The 15198-nt window shown below is 47.1% G+C and overlaps 6 protein-coding genes across 6 annotated transcripts; 1 reads left to right on the top strand and 5 right to left on the bottom strand.

Annotated features, from left to right (window-relative positions):
* Positions 1–960: 960 nt before the first annotated feature.
* Positions 961–4672, bottom strand: LY89DRAFT_714330 (uncharacterized protein). The gene is made up of 9 exons (XM_018218122.1): positions 4136–4672; positions 3989–4084; positions 3470–3786; positions 3336–3415; positions 2803–3177; positions 2615–2748; positions 2467–2555; positions 2368–2418; positions 961–2321 (listed from the first exon to the last, which is right to left on the bottom strand). Exons 1-9 carry the CDS (start codon positions 4211–4213, stop codon positions 1196–1198), a joined length of 2346 nt encoding a protein of 781 aa, XP_018076910.1. The 5' UTR covers positions 4214–4672; the 3' UTR covers positions 961–1195.
* Positions 4673–6839: 2167 nt separating this feature from the next.
* LY89DRAFT_680691 (uncharacterized protein) lies at positions 6840–7777 on the bottom strand. The gene has a single exon (XM_018214124.1). The coding sequence runs from the start codon at positions 7651–7653 to the stop codon at positions 6916–6918; it is 738 nt and encodes a 245-aa protein (XP_018076909.1). The 5' UTR covers positions 7654–7777; the 3' UTR covers positions 6840–6915.
* Positions 7766–8850, bottom strand: LY89DRAFT_575344 (uncharacterized protein; the record flags this gene model as incomplete). The annotated part of the gene is made up of 3 exons (XM_018208786.1): positions 7766–7925; positions 8029–8289; positions 8336–8850. 3 exons carry the CDS (start codon positions 8848–8850, stop codon positions 7766–7768), a joined length of 936 nt encoding a protein of 311 aa, XP_018076908.1.
* Positions 8851–9155: 305 nt separating this feature from the next.
* Positions 9156–10137, bottom strand: LY89DRAFT_303516 (uncharacterized protein). Its single transcript, XM_018206590.1, has 2 exons — positions 9797–10137; positions 9156–9682 (listed from the first exon to the last, which is right to left on the bottom strand). Exons 1-2 carry the CDS (start codon positions 10008–10010, stop codon positions 9462–9464), a joined length of 435 nt encoding a protein of 144 aa, XP_018076907.1. The 5' UTR covers positions 10011–10137; the 3' UTR covers positions 9156–9461.
* Positions 10138–11329, bottom strand: LY89DRAFT_303515 (uncharacterized protein). Its single transcript, XM_018206589.1, has 2 exons — positions 10919–11329; positions 10138–10867 (listed from the first exon to the last, which is right to left on the bottom strand). Exons 1-2 carry the CDS (start codon positions 10934–10936, stop codon positions 10265–10267), a joined length of 621 nt encoding a protein of 206 aa, XP_018076906.1. The 5' UTR covers positions 10937–11329; the 3' UTR covers positions 10138–10264.
* Positions 11330–12290: 961 nt separating this feature from the next.
* LY89DRAFT_574825 (ammonium transporter-like protein) lies at positions 12291–14142 on the top strand (the record flags this gene model as incomplete). Its single annotated transcript, XM_018208764.1, has 4 exons — positions 12291–12393; positions 12483–12814; positions 12866–13457; positions 13514–14142. The coding sequence occupies 4 exons, from the start codon at positions 12291–12293 to the stop codon at positions 14140–14142; spliced, it is 1656 nt and encodes a 551-aa protein (XP_018076905.1).
* Positions 14143–15198: the final 1056 nt, after the last annotated feature.

The following is a 15198-nucleotide window of genomic DNA, read 5'->3' as shown; positions in this document are numbered from 1 at the left end:
CTAACTAGGTCGAGAGAGATCGTCCTTGCGTGCCCGGCGTTGGTTGCCGTACACGAATTCTGTCTTTGTCTTGAAGGTTGCGGGAACGATATCTAAGAGAACGGAATCTCCTACTCTCTATTATTTACAGATAACAAATCAGATGTTGTACGCCACTCCTCGAAGGAGCGATAGTGGGATCAAACGTCAACGCGGCAGGCACCTCAATGAAATGGAATCCGGAGGACATTCGCTTCGTTTCTTCGAGCCAGACAACCCAGACACGGCCGACTATACCTATTCAGGAAGAGCCATAGTATGGAAAAAAAGTCTACCTCTTCGTACTAGACTCCTTCAAGTACGGCTCACTCTGCGGCAGGGAACTTTGTTTCTCACAAGCCCCTGCTTGCAAAACTAAGACACGCAACAAACTTTCCTTAAATCTGGTCTCTAGTCTATCCTATGTCCATAAGACAGAGCCCGTCATTGAACGAGAGTGGAGAGTTCTACTGAGACTTTAGCCCTGAACTAGGAAAGTCTCTAGCCCTTGAATAGAGACGATTAAACCGAAGAAAGTTTGTTCCTGGATCTGAACAACCTTGTGTAAAGGAGAGGTTCGGAGTCCTGAACGCTAGGACCTACATATTTACAGTATATGTCATGCGTGAAGATGGATCTTTTCGAAAGATGTAAGTAAATGAACCCCGAAAGCCTTAGATGTGGGAAGTGATGTGCAGCGAATATGGGGATATTTGAATACACGGGCTAGCAAGTTATTTCTTGAGGTCAATGGCTGTCTATTCAACTCAACTCAATTCAATTCAATTCGATATCCTTCAACTTCCGGGACATCTACAAAGCAGTGGGTCTTAGTGCTGCCTCAGGAGAATCTCGTGGACCGCGCATATGCCAGCTGATCTGTGTACGGTGAGCTTTGGCATTGTTGTACAATGCGTTTCTCACAGAACCAATCGCAGCCTGCAAAGTCGTATCGTTAGGGCGCTCTGGTTATCAACCAGCAGAGGCTTTCTTGAATGTCCACTCACTCGAGCGTCTTTTACAACTAGGCTCCCAATTTGGAATTATCAGCACATAACTTCACTTAGGATATCCAGCAAATCGAGGGGAATTACAATAAACAAATGGGTATCATTCAAACACCACGCTATGCCTAACAAAAACAAACAATTTCGTCCGCCTGGCCCTCCCCTTCCTCCTAAATCACCACCAACTTCTCCTCCTCCCGCCGGAACAACTCGTACGAAAGGATGGTATTGTCCCCGTAGTGCAGGAACAACCGCCACGCCTCCACCCCACCACCACTCTTCCTCTCCCTCCCCCCATTCCACACCGGCGCCACGGCGAGACCCATTAGCGGGGCCTCGCGCGGACGGCTAGCGTCCTCGTGGTGCTTCAGCGGGAGGAACAACTCTATCCTCATGGTAATGACTGCCTCCAAGCTGGACATCAAGGGGGGCAGTCGGGTGGGGGTGAGGAGGGCGCAGCGGCCCGCTTGCGTCCCGACGACGACGAGTTGGAGAGGAAGGATGAGGGCGGTGAAGCAGAGGCGGTCGTGATGTCCTAGCACCCGGTGGACATGGACCGGCATTGCTTGTCGGAGAAGGTCTTTGCAGATTGTTGGAGGCATGCCGTAGGGTTGAGGAGACAGGAGCTGTACGTCCAGTCGATGGCACATTAGGACCGCACAATGATCGGGTGCTAATGGCTCTGCTTCTGATTCCGTAAGGCAATCCGTAAAATCATCATAAGTTTCCGGGTGCTCAAACCAGTCCAGAAAGTCGGGATCAGACAGACAACTTTCCCACGTCGAGAAACGGGGGCTATTTCGTATAGTCGGTAGGCGACTGAGGATATAAGACAAGAAGCTGAGAGGGGCCGCGGACTTTTGTCGGATACTGTCCATCTCCTGGCGAATCTTCCAGATATCGTTTGATTTTATGTGCTCTTTCGGGTTGTCAACCTTAATCGCAAGCTCGTAAAGCTCTTTGTACAAGTATATCCATAATTTGCTCTGCGCCTTGCCCACAACCATTGGCACCATTGGCAAGAGCTTGGCGTAGTAGTTCTTCCTGAAAGTCGCACCAACTTTGTCCATGTCGACACAAATCTCATCGAAATCTTCGTCGAGTTTGAGCTGAGGTCTTAGAGCTTCAAGAGCGTCGTAATATGATTGTGGTCGCATAAACGCGGGGTGTATTTGTGATGCCATGTTGACTTCCCGAATACTGCTAGTAATGTCGAAACAGCTTTGCCATAAATCGACCTTACAATCCGGTTTCCACGCTTTCTTTATGTCCAGGACACCTAGTGCTTGATGTGGCCTGTTGTGTGTTAAGTTACTTCACGAAGAGTAGAGGTTAAATTTACGATTTTGCATATCGGAACATGGTCTTTGGTATAACTACAACTCCCCAGCCCCTAAGTATGTCAGAATTTTGTGACTGAGAAGAATGCTAAGGTGATTACATCGGGTTGAGCCTGTCAGCGTCTACAACTATCTCTCCCCCGATAGAAGGCAGCTTCGTGATAATGGCATCATGCAGGTTGAAGGACCACTATAACCCAATTATTAGCATATTTCTTTCCCGGTATCATGATCAAAGGTTGTACTCACCAGATTCCCATTGATATCAGTAGCGAGAACTGCGTACGCCTTTCCTTTTTCGTTGCTAGTGATGTCTAAAGAAGGTATATTGTGTCCATCTGGTGGTAGTCTAGCCTGAATTTTAAGGTTTGAAAACAACCCTCCTGGAAAAGGCGTCAAAATCATGTTGCTCATCGTTTGTTGATTCCACGACTTACCAGTTCCTAAGCGCTCTGCTGTATCCCACTCTCTGATTTCTTCAGGAAAAATCCTGTTGCTCAGCGTGATTGCTGCTGTAACCATGTCTCCTCTAATTTGATCTGCGGCGGTCTCGAAATCGCTCTCGGACTCGTCCTCAGGTGGATTCTCGAATCGTTCGAGACGTTCACGGAACAGTGGATCCTTGCTGAACTCGATGTCTAGAGCAGTCTCACACGCGTCGTTAAAGCTTTCATCCAACAAATCAAGATATGGTAGCTGGTTTATATAGACACTTTCCGACTCACTCACGCCTTCCTCTTCCTGGTTATAGGCTTCTCTGGTATTCGGCAAAGTATTGCATGCAAAGGCAAACACGGTTATCTCTCTTCCATCTATAGACAAATCAGTATACACTTTTGACAAAACTCCGAGAACTGAGGAGTTTATCAGGGCAATTGAAACATCTTTCTCTGATGAACAGCTCCGAGAGATGTTCCCGAAGATCTCGGCTCTTAGAAGGAACACAAAACAAGGGTAGAAGTTAACGTACTGGAGCCAACTGCGATTAGCCGTGATTGTTTGTGTATTGCGAGGCCCCAGGCACTCCATTCAACATTCTGGTGGAAGAAGCTGCATGCTATCAGATGATATACATATTTGAGAGATGGCAAGTAAATAGCTTACGGCGTGAGGCTCTCGCTAGGGGTGCCTTTAGTATTTCTTTCCTTCGCAACCCGTACTGCGTGGTCAATAACGTGGGCATAAAATGCAATGACATCTCCATCATCAAATGTCATTGCAAGTATCTCCAGATCGCCGAGATATCCCATTTTCATATTGTTAACACAATGTGGATGAGTATGATCAATAGATCCTCGACACATAGAAGCTTCTTTGGATATTGGAAGAGGAATTTCTAGATCTGGTGTTGCTGAGAGTGTGTTTCTGAGGTCAAGAGGAACAAAGACTAAGAGCTTGTCTTCGGAAGCGACAACATAAAGCTAGCCAGAGTATTAGTAAAAGAACTAACACAATATGAAAGAACAAAAGCTTCAAGCTTCTTTAACCTAAGCTATAAAGAAAAAAATGGACATTGTATGTTCCAAATAACTGGTCCAGCAAACCAGTACGTGCTTCAGAAAAGAGGCCAACATATATACCACCATCCCATGCTTCCGCTGTTGTATATACACATTTACTTACATTGCATTGTGTAGAAAGGGCAACGAGATTTAATCTCCATGCTTTGAAAGGTGGTCCAGGATCATCACCCGGTAGATCGTCTGGAGAAGGAGGGTACTATACTGCGTTAGTAAAAGATAAACACAATGTTTCTCTTTATGACTATACCCGTTCACTGCCAATCTGTGCAAGATAATTGCGAGTCTCCACTTGTTCAAAGGCCCTTTCGTCAAGATGGCTGTCCATGATTCTGCTGCAGATTGTCCTCTTGCGTCATTGAGAGATTAATACTTTACAGACGAGACTCTGTAAATTAGCTTCGAAATGGAGACCAAGGCGATGATAGATCTCTGGTATGACTGAGGAGTGACGTGAATCTGCAACAGAAGATATAGCTGGCGGGGTAGACAACCGATGGCAGTGTAGAGGCAGATCGAGTTGACACCACGACCAAAGCTGTCGCAAGACTGTGATCAGCTTAACAAAGTTCAGGACACAATTTAGGAGCCGCTTTGTGTCTGATACTCCAGACTGTTGACCACAAGAGCTGCTGATAATCGGGAGTCTGATGGTGGGGTGAAAGTCCAGAAATCGGAAGAATGAGAGTAAGTCGATTGCGCTTCAAAGAAAGGAGCTTTCCAGGATCAGTAAGCAATCATCAGACACTGCAGGACTGTATAACCGAATTGTTCTCCAATGATGTTGTTTTTGAAGCTGGAGATCAGAATCAAAACAGTTGACGAGGCTCATCAGCCTCGTAAGGGTGCACGGACCTTCCCGATAGCGATCTGGCAGAACAGGGCGGTGTGGAGGGAACTTGCGTGAATATTCGACTCTTACTCGAGTAAGCTAAATAAGAAAAACACACTTTCAAACTTTCAAGTACGATGATTACTACCGTCTGCTGTTGCATTGATTCCATACCGTCATAGAATAAGTTAACATCTAGCTTACCCGGGAAAAGTGTCTGCCGCCACAGCAGAGATATCTTTGAGAGAAGTGTAGGACCGAGTACGAGGCGCGAGGAGTTGAACAAAGACCAAGTATATCTACTTTCAAGGCTGACTTTACTTGACCATGCAGCATGTCTTCATGTTGCAGACTCCAGAGGACTCGATGCATAGGAAACTCTTCGTCGAAATACAAGAGATACATGGAATTAGCTGAATCGAGACCACTAGGAACCTATCCCTCCACCGAAACTCGAAGACGTCGCATACCTAGATGGATAGGAGCTTCGAGATTGTGGATATCCAGTTTGTCTACAAAGTCAATTGGACTAGTAGCTGTGCTTCTGGGAAATTCTTAGGAAGAGTACAACCGTACCCGGAGATTCGTCTACAAGTCTGAGGATAAGTTCGTTCGTGGAGGAGGATCGACCATCGAAATGCATTCCTGCCACGAATTCCTCACAGCTGTCTCAAACTTGCAAAGCAACCGACTCTATATGCTCGGCTTCGCCTCCACCCGGACCATCATATCTCTGCCCTTGAAACGATACACAATACGTCGAAGGGAGAGATACCACAGATGTTAAGATACGGCCTGTTTGTTGGCCGTGCAAATATGCTGGGCCCAATCTAGTCTGACTTATGTCAAACTATACCTACGCGAAGTCAATATTCTCTATGGGTATTATAGGTTGATTATCTATCTCGCCTGAACCTTTTGCAAGATATATATGTTGCGTCCAGGACGGGTTAAATCGTTAAACTCTCCCTTGGCAAATTGGAATTGTGCAAACTTGCATAGAGCAAGCTTGAAACAGGGGTAACAGGTGCTGGATAACAGGACTTGGAGAACAGGACTCGGATAACAAGACTCAGATCTCACGAAGAGACTAGAAGGAGAGGGTACCGGAGGCTGGACGTAGAGAGATTTTACTGCCTGCTTAGTCCATTATATCTGCTTGGGATTTCACAAGTGTGTGAGACCCGATTCTTCCGTTGGCGACAAGACAGAATGATAATTACGCCAGCCAGATCACGCTGAGGACGAATTGTCTTCAAATCTATCCGGACCTTGGAGTACGAGATTGCTGCGAGCAATAGAGTACCGTGTTAATTGTTTTCAAGATATGATTCCTGAATAAGGGACTAGGCTCGATAAGAGATGGGTCCTCTGAAGCCTCTCCCGAGAGAAAGTGTGAATATGGTATGTTGATTGGAGGGTGTTAGAGTAAAGTGCTTTATGTTGTACACCAATATAGTCACTGTTCTCGCTATCTCGCTCTCTACCTCCGCAGTACTGTCTTTGTCCCCTACTATGATATGTGTATCATCCTTAGCCCCCTTGACTATCGTACAAGTACTCCCACAGCCTAACTTAGTTCAAAGAGTTACTTTTGAAGTTACACATACTCCCTTAAAAGGTCTACCTCTATTTGTCTGCAAGACGATGTTTTAGAAAACAATTAATATGGCAACAAGTTACATCGAGGCCCCGATTTCAATATCTACGGGCTCTCAAATTCATATAGTGAAAACGAGAAGCAAAGGATTTAGTAAGTGTTGTTTACTCTAGGAAGTTAAGCCTTGCTTCCACAGGTGTGTTTCATTTGTGGCGAAATCGCGCAAAATGCGCGGAACGCGCTGAATGTGTAATTTGCGCAATTTGCGCACGTTGCGCTCATCGCGCTGGTTGCGCTGACTGTGTTAATATCGTAGATTAGGTTAAAAAGTTTCGCAACAGAACTGGGATATCATTTGCGATCTGAATATCCGTGTATATGAAGAAAACTCTCTGGCTCTTGGTCAGCTGGCAATACTAGGCCAACGAAAGACTGGTTCAGGCGATGGTGCCAGTTCCCAGCTTGCTTTTATGAATTCAGTCAGCCACTTCCAAGCCTATTTTCTGATTGATGGTTGAGTGACTTGTCAATTAGCCTTTTATCATGTCATGTCATGTAAACGTAAGTTTCTTGCTTCAAGAACTCAAAGCACTATGCTTTATTCCGATCTCGCATTCGCCTTCCGACTCCTCACAAGAAACCTCCTCTGCACCATCCTCCGATAATACCACGTCAAAATATTCCTCGCCAAAAACAAAACGACCACAACAACAACCGGTATAGTAATCCCCCAATAAAACTTCTGGCTATGCTTCTCATCCGCAAAGTCCGTGAAAGGGACGGTGAAATAGGCAGTCAAGAAGCCAAGGGGGAGGAACACAATGGTGACGAATGTGAGCTGTTTGATGGATTCGTTCTGGTATGCCGAGATGGTGTTGAAGATTAGGTCGATCATGTTGGTGCATGATTTGCGCATCGAGTCGAGCGATTCGGTGATCAGGATGATGTGGTCTTCTGCGTCGCGGAGGTAGGTTAGGGCGACGGCGCTGATTTTCACTTTGGATTCGCTGTTGTCGTCGTCGTCTCTCACGTGTGGCGCCCCTCCTGGTGAGGTCGAGGGGGGTGTGTCCACTTTGTCGTTCTTCTTGTCCCGAAGCGATTTGACGATGTTGAGAATAGGGCTGACTGAGCTGCGAATCATCTCGATCTCCGTGGTCGTAATGTAAAGCTCTGATGTATGCTTGATATCAGGTTTTGTTAGGATATCAAGCTCGAGACTGCCAACGACATCTTTGTATGCTGTAACGATTGGGAGAGCGAGGTCGATGACAGTGTTTATGATGGCTTGTGCGAGGACGGATGCGTTCGCGCCTCGTCTGAGGATTGTATCGGCCATCGACAATCTATTGATGATTGGCGCTTCAATCTCACTCCCAGATAAAGGGAAGAATGAGATCACCGTGTTGTCTGTTACCTCTTAGCACACAAATTCGGGTTTGAGTTACATTTTATGGGTAGAGGATACCAGCTGTTAAGAAAATCGAGACTTGCTCCGCAGCTACCGCTAGTCTTTTGGATGTCAACGGTGAGTGTTCTTCCATGTATGTCGTCCATTCATTGTTGACACCCCCAAGATATCTCCGTAGGGACTGTCCATATTCGAAAATTCTATGAGAGTTTTAACTTGATGTCCTAACCTTGCTTTTGGATATAATATTCTGGTCGAGGGCAGAAGCACGGAATCTGGGGTGTAGAGGATAGATTTACTTACAGGTCTTTCTCCCTCTCTTGCTTAGCTCGCTTTGGAAACAGCTTCCTTGTCATTCTGGTCCACGGCGAGGTCTGACCTTTTCTTATTGTGATTGCTGGAGGCTGAGTTTCACCAGATGTATGCCCTGCGATGAAGCCATTGCTCGGATCAAAAGGAGTCCACGTATTCTTCTCCTCGTCCGAATCGTCCGGATCGTCAATCTCTTCTTTCAGTGAAACCAGCTTCAACAAAGTCATTGCCATGTATGCATGATCCAGGTACCTAAACCGATTTTCAGCTCAGCATCGAAGATCCGGGGACCACTGACCATTCTGTTTTGGTCAAACCTTTACCACCAATAAGATCCTCAATCGCCAACTTATGCAACCTCTTATGTTTTCCTATGCTCTGAATAACGTCCCAGCTAAGCCCTGTAACATTAATCCAAGAACACTTGATCCAACTTTCCTGTGGCTTTTGAAGAAACTCGATGAACTGCTCATTGTTGAACTCATGCATGACCATCTCGTCAGAGCTATAGTTGACGACTGTAATTTGGCATTGCTGATGCAGCATTGGCGCTTGCGATCTTCCGCCATTGGGCTTTGAAGGATCAATCCCTGGTTCCTGTCCCGGTCTCCAACTCGGCCTTAAAGGCGTGGTATCAATTGTTCTGAATCTCGAATCATAATTTGTTCGTGTCTGGCGCCGCCGCAAAATGGGAGGGAGGTCTTGCACGGATGCGGCTGAGATGGATCGGGCCGAACTTGCACCTTTGTCCTTTGGATTATCGCTAGACTTTGGTCTTTCGGCAGGTTGAATATCAAAATTAGGTTCCGGCATCTTGATGGTTCTAACGGCAATGGCCGAAAGTCAAAATGATTGAATATCAGATTGATAAGGTTGGAGGAGGTTGGCTGCATGGTATTCAGCTCTAGAAGTAGCAAATGACAGACAGTGGCGTTCTCTGTATGTGGTTGAGTGGAAGCGAGAAGACGGGGTATATGCATATATGCGGAGACAACTAATCATCCTAGCACAAGCAAAGAGATCAAGGTCGTTGCGGTGCGGCTGAGAGTATGCGAACATGGCGCATTCATTGGCCAAAGTAGAGGAGCGCTCAATACAAGCCAGATGGGGGCCACATCAAACGGATTAGTGATAATAATACTGTCCGTGATCTGACTACCTCTCTCTCCGAGGTTGCGAATTTACTTATTCAGAAATTCAGAACATAGTGAAATGATTAGCAGGACAACGAAGATGGAATGCACCACTCGTGAAAATGGGACAGTGCTCTAAATTGGACTATGGTTCAATTAGGACTCAATAGTAAGTCAGGAACGATATGGCAAAACCGACATCTGAGAGATAAACTATACATGAAAACAAAAATTTCCATTGATTCGGTGACAAAATGTCGTGATGGCCTACTTTTCCAGCTCGAGCCTCGGCTATAGCTCGGGGTGGTCTCTTTCTCCCTTCCCTTTTCCCCATGCTTCCCATGCGCTGGTGAATATGAAAATCAGAAAGAGCAGTATACTGAAAATCATACAGACATTTGGCACAGTGATACCGCGGCTGCATATAAGACGAGATTCATGAATAATCAGACCAGGTTCCTCGAAAAGACTATCTCCAAGACCAAAGAGGGCCATGCTGCAGCTACAAAAGTCTGGGAAGCAAAATGAGCATAATTTGACCAGAGTTTTCATCGCATTTCGAAAGCTGTATTTAACTGCAAATAAAAGAAGATGCATCCTGAGACATATGGTAGGTAGGTACGCACACAAGAATAGTGAAATACCACCCATAGTGGACCGATTCATGAGCTGAAAACTCATGTTCAAAGTAAGCAACCAAGACAATCGAGGAAGTATTTGAAGATATGGGTAATCAGTTGATGGGAATGTATACTCAAACTCGTTTGAGGGACAGAAGCCTTTAACTTTAAGGTATGTAACTTCTAGAAAATAAGTCGCTGGGAGTTGTGACTTCCACATTCAACATCTGCATTTTCCGAGGCTCCCAGCCACAGGCTTTCGTCTCACTCCGAGGAAAACAACAACAGAACCTGGGTATGAAGCTGCATACCTTCAAGGACCATCCCACATCCTCACCCCCTGGTCATCGCGTCGAAATTCCATGCCAGGTGCCGAGCTTCGCCAAAGGGCAATAAGTGGAACCCAGGGTCTGGCTTGACATCAAAAACTCGCAGTCACAGCGTTGAGTAATACTCTCGGCAGCCATCTCCCTCTCATTGGCTCTTCTCAACGACAGATAAGACTATCCCCTTTCTGAACATCTTATCTTCAACCTCTCTCGATCGTTGTTCACGACTCAGAAATTTTGCTGGCCCAGCACAAAATACGTCATGGCCCGAATCAGGTGAGAATTTGAGACAGGACAGGATGCGGATGAGGGGACCGGCTCCGGAAAAGGAGAGACGAAGGATTTGGCACCAGAAAAATTCTGATGGCAGTGTGATGGAGCGTGAGCTGCGAAATAGGAGTGGTGCAAATGCCTCACTCAAATTCGTCAACAAGATGCTTACTTGGTACCTGAAGAGTTTAAAATTTCTTTTTGCAAGCCACATGCAAGTTGAAAGTTGGGGTCGACAGGGTGATGGAAGCGGGAGGCTTGGGAGTTGTGTTGGTATCGACGATTGCATGGAGAAATCGAGAACAGTCTTCCGCCTGATCGACGACAGATGCTCTATACCTGCATCATCATCATCATCATTGAAAAATTGGCAAGAATCACGCGAATGCTCATCAGCCAAGACAAACAGCAGACAGCCACCAGCTTGGAACCCATATTGATTGATCTCCTCATCGTAGATGCCACGATATATGGGATTCTGATATTGTGAATCAGCATGTCTTTTATACTCGGTACAAGAGAGACATACATGGGGCGTCTGCCGCATGAAACATATTTACTTCCAGCCCTGTCTCAACCCCACAAAGTGAACGATTCTGTTACTTCATGGGTGTACATTGGGCTTGAAAGGGCCGTGGTGAGTGGTCAATGGAGCAAAAAGGTACGTGTTGGAAATACCCTTGGAATGTATCCCCCATGCCCAGCCGCAGCCTCGTTTACTCCGGTATGCCATGCATGAAAAGACCACCCCTGGTCGCAGAACAATCTTTTTGCTCCGATCTAAACATGTGCGAGGAATTCCGTTGGTTGCGATTTCGCAGCAAAGATTTGCCTGTCATGAATCTTCTTCCATGCCGCCGGGGAGGACAATGATATTCATCCAATCAACACAGTTTTCATGAACTTCAAATCACGGCATCTGACCTCACTCCGCTCGGAATTTTCCTATTGTAAAGTCGATTGCCGTTCCTCTACCCACGTTCTGGCACGGAAGCGCTCGCCTGTCATCTTACCCGTCCATGGAGAGGGGCAACTTGTCATTCCCTGGTGTCTGGGAAAAGCTCTCTACGAATGAGGCTGCCAACAAAGAACCGCTTAATTGTGTCCCACGTCGGCTCTCGATGCTACTGTAGCAAGGAGGAAGCCAGGGAGCCTCTCCACTTCGTTCCACATCCGCATGCAGATCTACTATCAGAAAGCTACGCGGTCGAAGGTTGAGAAACAGATCTCTGCCGCCGACGCCGCTTACAGTACCTTTCCTGTCTCCAGTCGAGAGTGGTCAGACCGGGTTCACGTCGAGGCAAAACTTCTCAGTGGTCCGTCGGGCAGCTTGTATGGGGAAAGAGTCGCGTGTTGAATCCAATTCCGCAGCTCGCAGCTTGCTTGCAGCGTACCAATGCTTTTTTTTTGGTTGCCCCTCCTCCGGTCCTGGCCTGGTCTTCTTTTCGTGTAAAGTCTTGGTATTTTATAGTCTCTTGCTTGGGTCCTTAGGATGCGTGGGTGGTCGAACCATGGCTCACCATTGCTGCACCGGTGGGAGTACTAAAGGAACTGAGATCCCCGGTGTCTCCAAGCATCTTTTTGGGGCTAGGTTTATCTGCTACAGCTCTTGGCTATATTCATTCCCATTAGTCTCGAGAGACAAGACCCACTGATAACTCTTCCCTTTATCTTTGTCTAGGCACTTATTTACACGTTAGACATTCAATCCTGCTCTTCTATCTCATCTTTCCTGATCCTCATCTCTGCGTCTCCCTCCTCATTGTCCTGGTGTGTGTCTTGGGAACGAATTTTCATCCGATCAGAAGATACCCAGCTATATACGTCATTTTGGAGTACAGACCGAGGTCGGAACGAAATCGACAAAATCTGAGTGAGATACTCAATCGAGTCTCCTCGCCATGGCCACAGCAACACCAACTGTGGGCACCTATGCTCCAAACTATGCCTGGGTTGGACCTCCAGCAACCTACAATGGCACAGGATTTGACGGTGGTGACTCCGGTACGAAAATCTGCATTATCTATCCCTCCGAACTTTATTTCCACACGCGACCTCGCATTTCGATTCTATACTGACACTTCAATTTACAGCTGTCGAAAATCTAAACCAATGGTTCGATCCCGGAGATCAAGCATATATCATCGTCTCATCATGCATGGTCCTCCTCATGATTCCAGGACTAGGATTTCTATATTCAGGGCTTGCACGACGAAAGTCCGCTTTATCAATGATCTGGGCCTGTATGGCCTCATTCTCAATTATAGTATTCCAATGGTACCTGTGGGGATATTCGCTGGCATTCAGCTCGTCTGCTACGAACGGATTCATCGGAAATCTGGGTCACTTCGGATTACAACATACCCTAGGAACTCCTTCTCCAGGATCACCGCTTATTCCTGAATTGCTGTATTCTTTCTACCAAGTAAGTGATTGAAATTACAGAAGAAGTATTCAGGAATTGATATCTTGACAGCTTCAATTTTGCGCCACTACAGCCGCAATCGTAATGGGCGCCGTGGCCGAACGAGGCCGTCTCATCCCAGCCCTCGTCTTCATCTTCTGCTGGGCAACACTCGTCTACTGCCCCATCGCCTGCTGGGCATGGAACGTCAACGGCTGGGGCTACAAATATGGTGTTCTGGACTACGCAGGTGGTGGACCTGTCGAAATAGGATCCGGTCTTTCAGCTCTCGCATACTCCATGGTCCTCGGAAAGCGTCAAGAGAAGATGATGTTGAATTTCCGCCCTCACAATGTCTCTCTCATCACTCTTGGGACGATCTTGCTTTGGTTCGGATGGTTGGGCTTCAACGGTGGCTCTGCTTTCGGTGCTAACCTGAGAGCTGTTATGGCGTGCTGGAACTCTTGCTTGGCTGCTATGTTTGGTTCTATCACTTGGTGCATTCTCGATTACCGTCTTGCGAGAAAGTGGTCCATGGTTGGATGGTGCTCAGGATGTATTTCTGGTCTTGTGGCTGCTACTCCAGCATCTGGTTTCATCACTCCGTGGGCTTCTGTTATTCTCGGAATCGTCACTGGTATTGTTGCCAACTTTGCTACAAAGAGTAAGCTGGTCCTCTCTCCTATGGTTATTGGAAGCAAAACTAACCTACATCTCCAGTCAAGTTCTGGATCCGAATCGACGACAGCATGGACGTCTTCGCTGAGCACGGCGTCGCTGGGATGGTCGGTCTCCTCTTCAACGCCTTCTTCGCCGCCGACTACATCATCGGTCTCGACGGCGTCAACACAGGTCTCATCACCGGCGGCTGGCTGAACCACAACTACAAGCAACTGTACATCCAATTAGCCTACATCGTCGCCGCCACGGCCTACGCATTCACCATGTCAGCCATCATCGCTTTGATCATTAACTTTATCCCCGGCCTGCACCTCCGCGCCTCAGAAGAAGCTGAACTCCTCGGAATGGACGACGACCAACTGGGTGAATTCGCCTACGATTATGTCGAGGTCAGGAGAGATTACCTTGCCTGGACGCCAGCGAGAGATGAGCCTGAGAAGACGGAGAGTAATATCTCGCCTCAGGACAGACATGGGATCCCACAACACAGCGAGATGATCAATGGACACTCGCCGGATCGATCGCACAGTAATGGGAATCACAACGGAGGCATCATTGGTGATCGTCACGGCGTCGCGGCCGAAGATGAGATTAAAGAGAAGAGGGGGATCAATGGAGCGAATGGAGCGCATGCTACTAATGGCCACCCACGACAGTCTTTGGAATAGAAGATTTGGGCCTGTTTGGGTAGATATGATGTGATATTGGATTGGATCTGTCTGGAGTTGGTGTGTTCGCGAGCGGTATCCTTGGCTGAATCCGATGCATTTTCTTTCTCATTTAAAGTTCCCTTTCATTATTGTATCTATAGTGCCATCTCTGAACAAAATTATACACACTTACACATACATATCTCTCCTTTCTTCCCACCTTGCTCGTATCATGAACACACCTCAGACCTCACCCCACATCTATCTACCTGTATAACAGCCGACACATCTCCCTCTTGGCATCACGTCACCCTCTCACCCTCTCTCATCACCTCACTTCACCTCACCGTTGCACCCTCACCTCCACCATCTTATCTCTCCCCATCCCATCATCCTCAAACACGCCATCCCTCCCAATCCACATCCACCAAGACATGACATGTCGTCAAAATAACCCCTGGCCCCGTCCTCATGACATCAACACCCGCCATGCACCCCAGTCCGCCACCCGCATCTATCTTTGCATCACCTCACTCCGTGTGAAAACCGTGGCGTTTCCCTTATCAGTACCCTCGTCCTCGTCCACGCGCTAGTGCCGAAACAGTAGTACTCCGTATGTACGAAGTAGTCTGGCCCTCCGTAGATAAGGATAACAGCACATCAGAAAGATGGGATTCTGAGATCGCGATGTAGGAAGGGAGGAAGGAACTCCGGTTGTTTGGGATTGGAGATGAGGATGGGGCTCCGATACCATGGTTCTTGCGCGTGCAGGGGGGTAAGGGTACGGGGGATTGGGAGGGGTGTTGAGGATTTTGTGCAGTGATGATATGGGTAGGGCACGTGGTGGAAAGGAGATTTGAATCCCACTCTTAGATAATCTATGTCCTGAGAGGATGAGGATGTATTTGGACTAAGTGGAAGAAGAGGAAAGATGGAAGAACGGAAGGATTGGAGAAGTGTTGTACAAGGTTGAGCAAAAAACCAAGGAAATATTGCCAAATGACAATTCACATTTAGAGGGGAACAGACAAAATTCTCATAAACCATCGAATTATCAACTACTTTTGAGGAAAG

The sequence above is a fragment of the Mollisia scopiformis genome (genome assembly GCF_001500285.1).
Source record: "Mollisia scopiformis unplaced genomic scaffold LY89scaffold_3, whole genome shotgun sequence".
Lineage (NCBI taxonomy): Eukaryota > Fungi > Ascomycota > Leotiomycetes > Helotiales > Mollisiaceae > Mollisia > Mollisia scopiformis.
The sequence above is the reverse complement of the archived record's forward strand: the minus strand, read 5'-3'. Positions and strand labels throughout refer to the sequence as shown.

Bases quoted from the DNA above. Each gene is read 5' to 3' on its own strand.
- LY89DRAFT_303516 (XM_018206590.1), bottom strand. From the start codon at position 10,010: ATGTGGAAGTCACAACTCCCAGCGACTTATTTTCTAGAAGTTACATAC. The intron at 9,683-9,796 runs GTGCGTACCTAC...TTTGCTTCCCAG, and splicing joins TGGTATTTCACTATTCTTGT to ACTTTTGTAGCTGCAGCATG.
- LY89DRAFT_714330 (XM_018218122.1), bottom strand. From the start codon at position 4,213: ATGGACAGCCATCTTGACGAAAGGGCCTTTGAACAAGTGGAGACTCGC. The intron at 3,787-3,988 runs GTAAGTAAATGT...TACTCTGGCTAG, and splicing joins CCCTTTCTACACAATGCAAT to CTTTATGTTGTCGCTTCCGA. The intron at 2,419-2,466 runs GTAATCACCTTA...TGACATACTTAG, and splicing joins GCTGACAGGCTCAACCCGAT to GGGCTGGGGAGTTGTAGTTA.
- LY89DRAFT_680691 (XM_018214124.1), bottom strand. From the start codon at position 7,653: ATGGCCGATACAATCCTCAGACGAGGCGCGAACGCATCCGTCCTCGCA.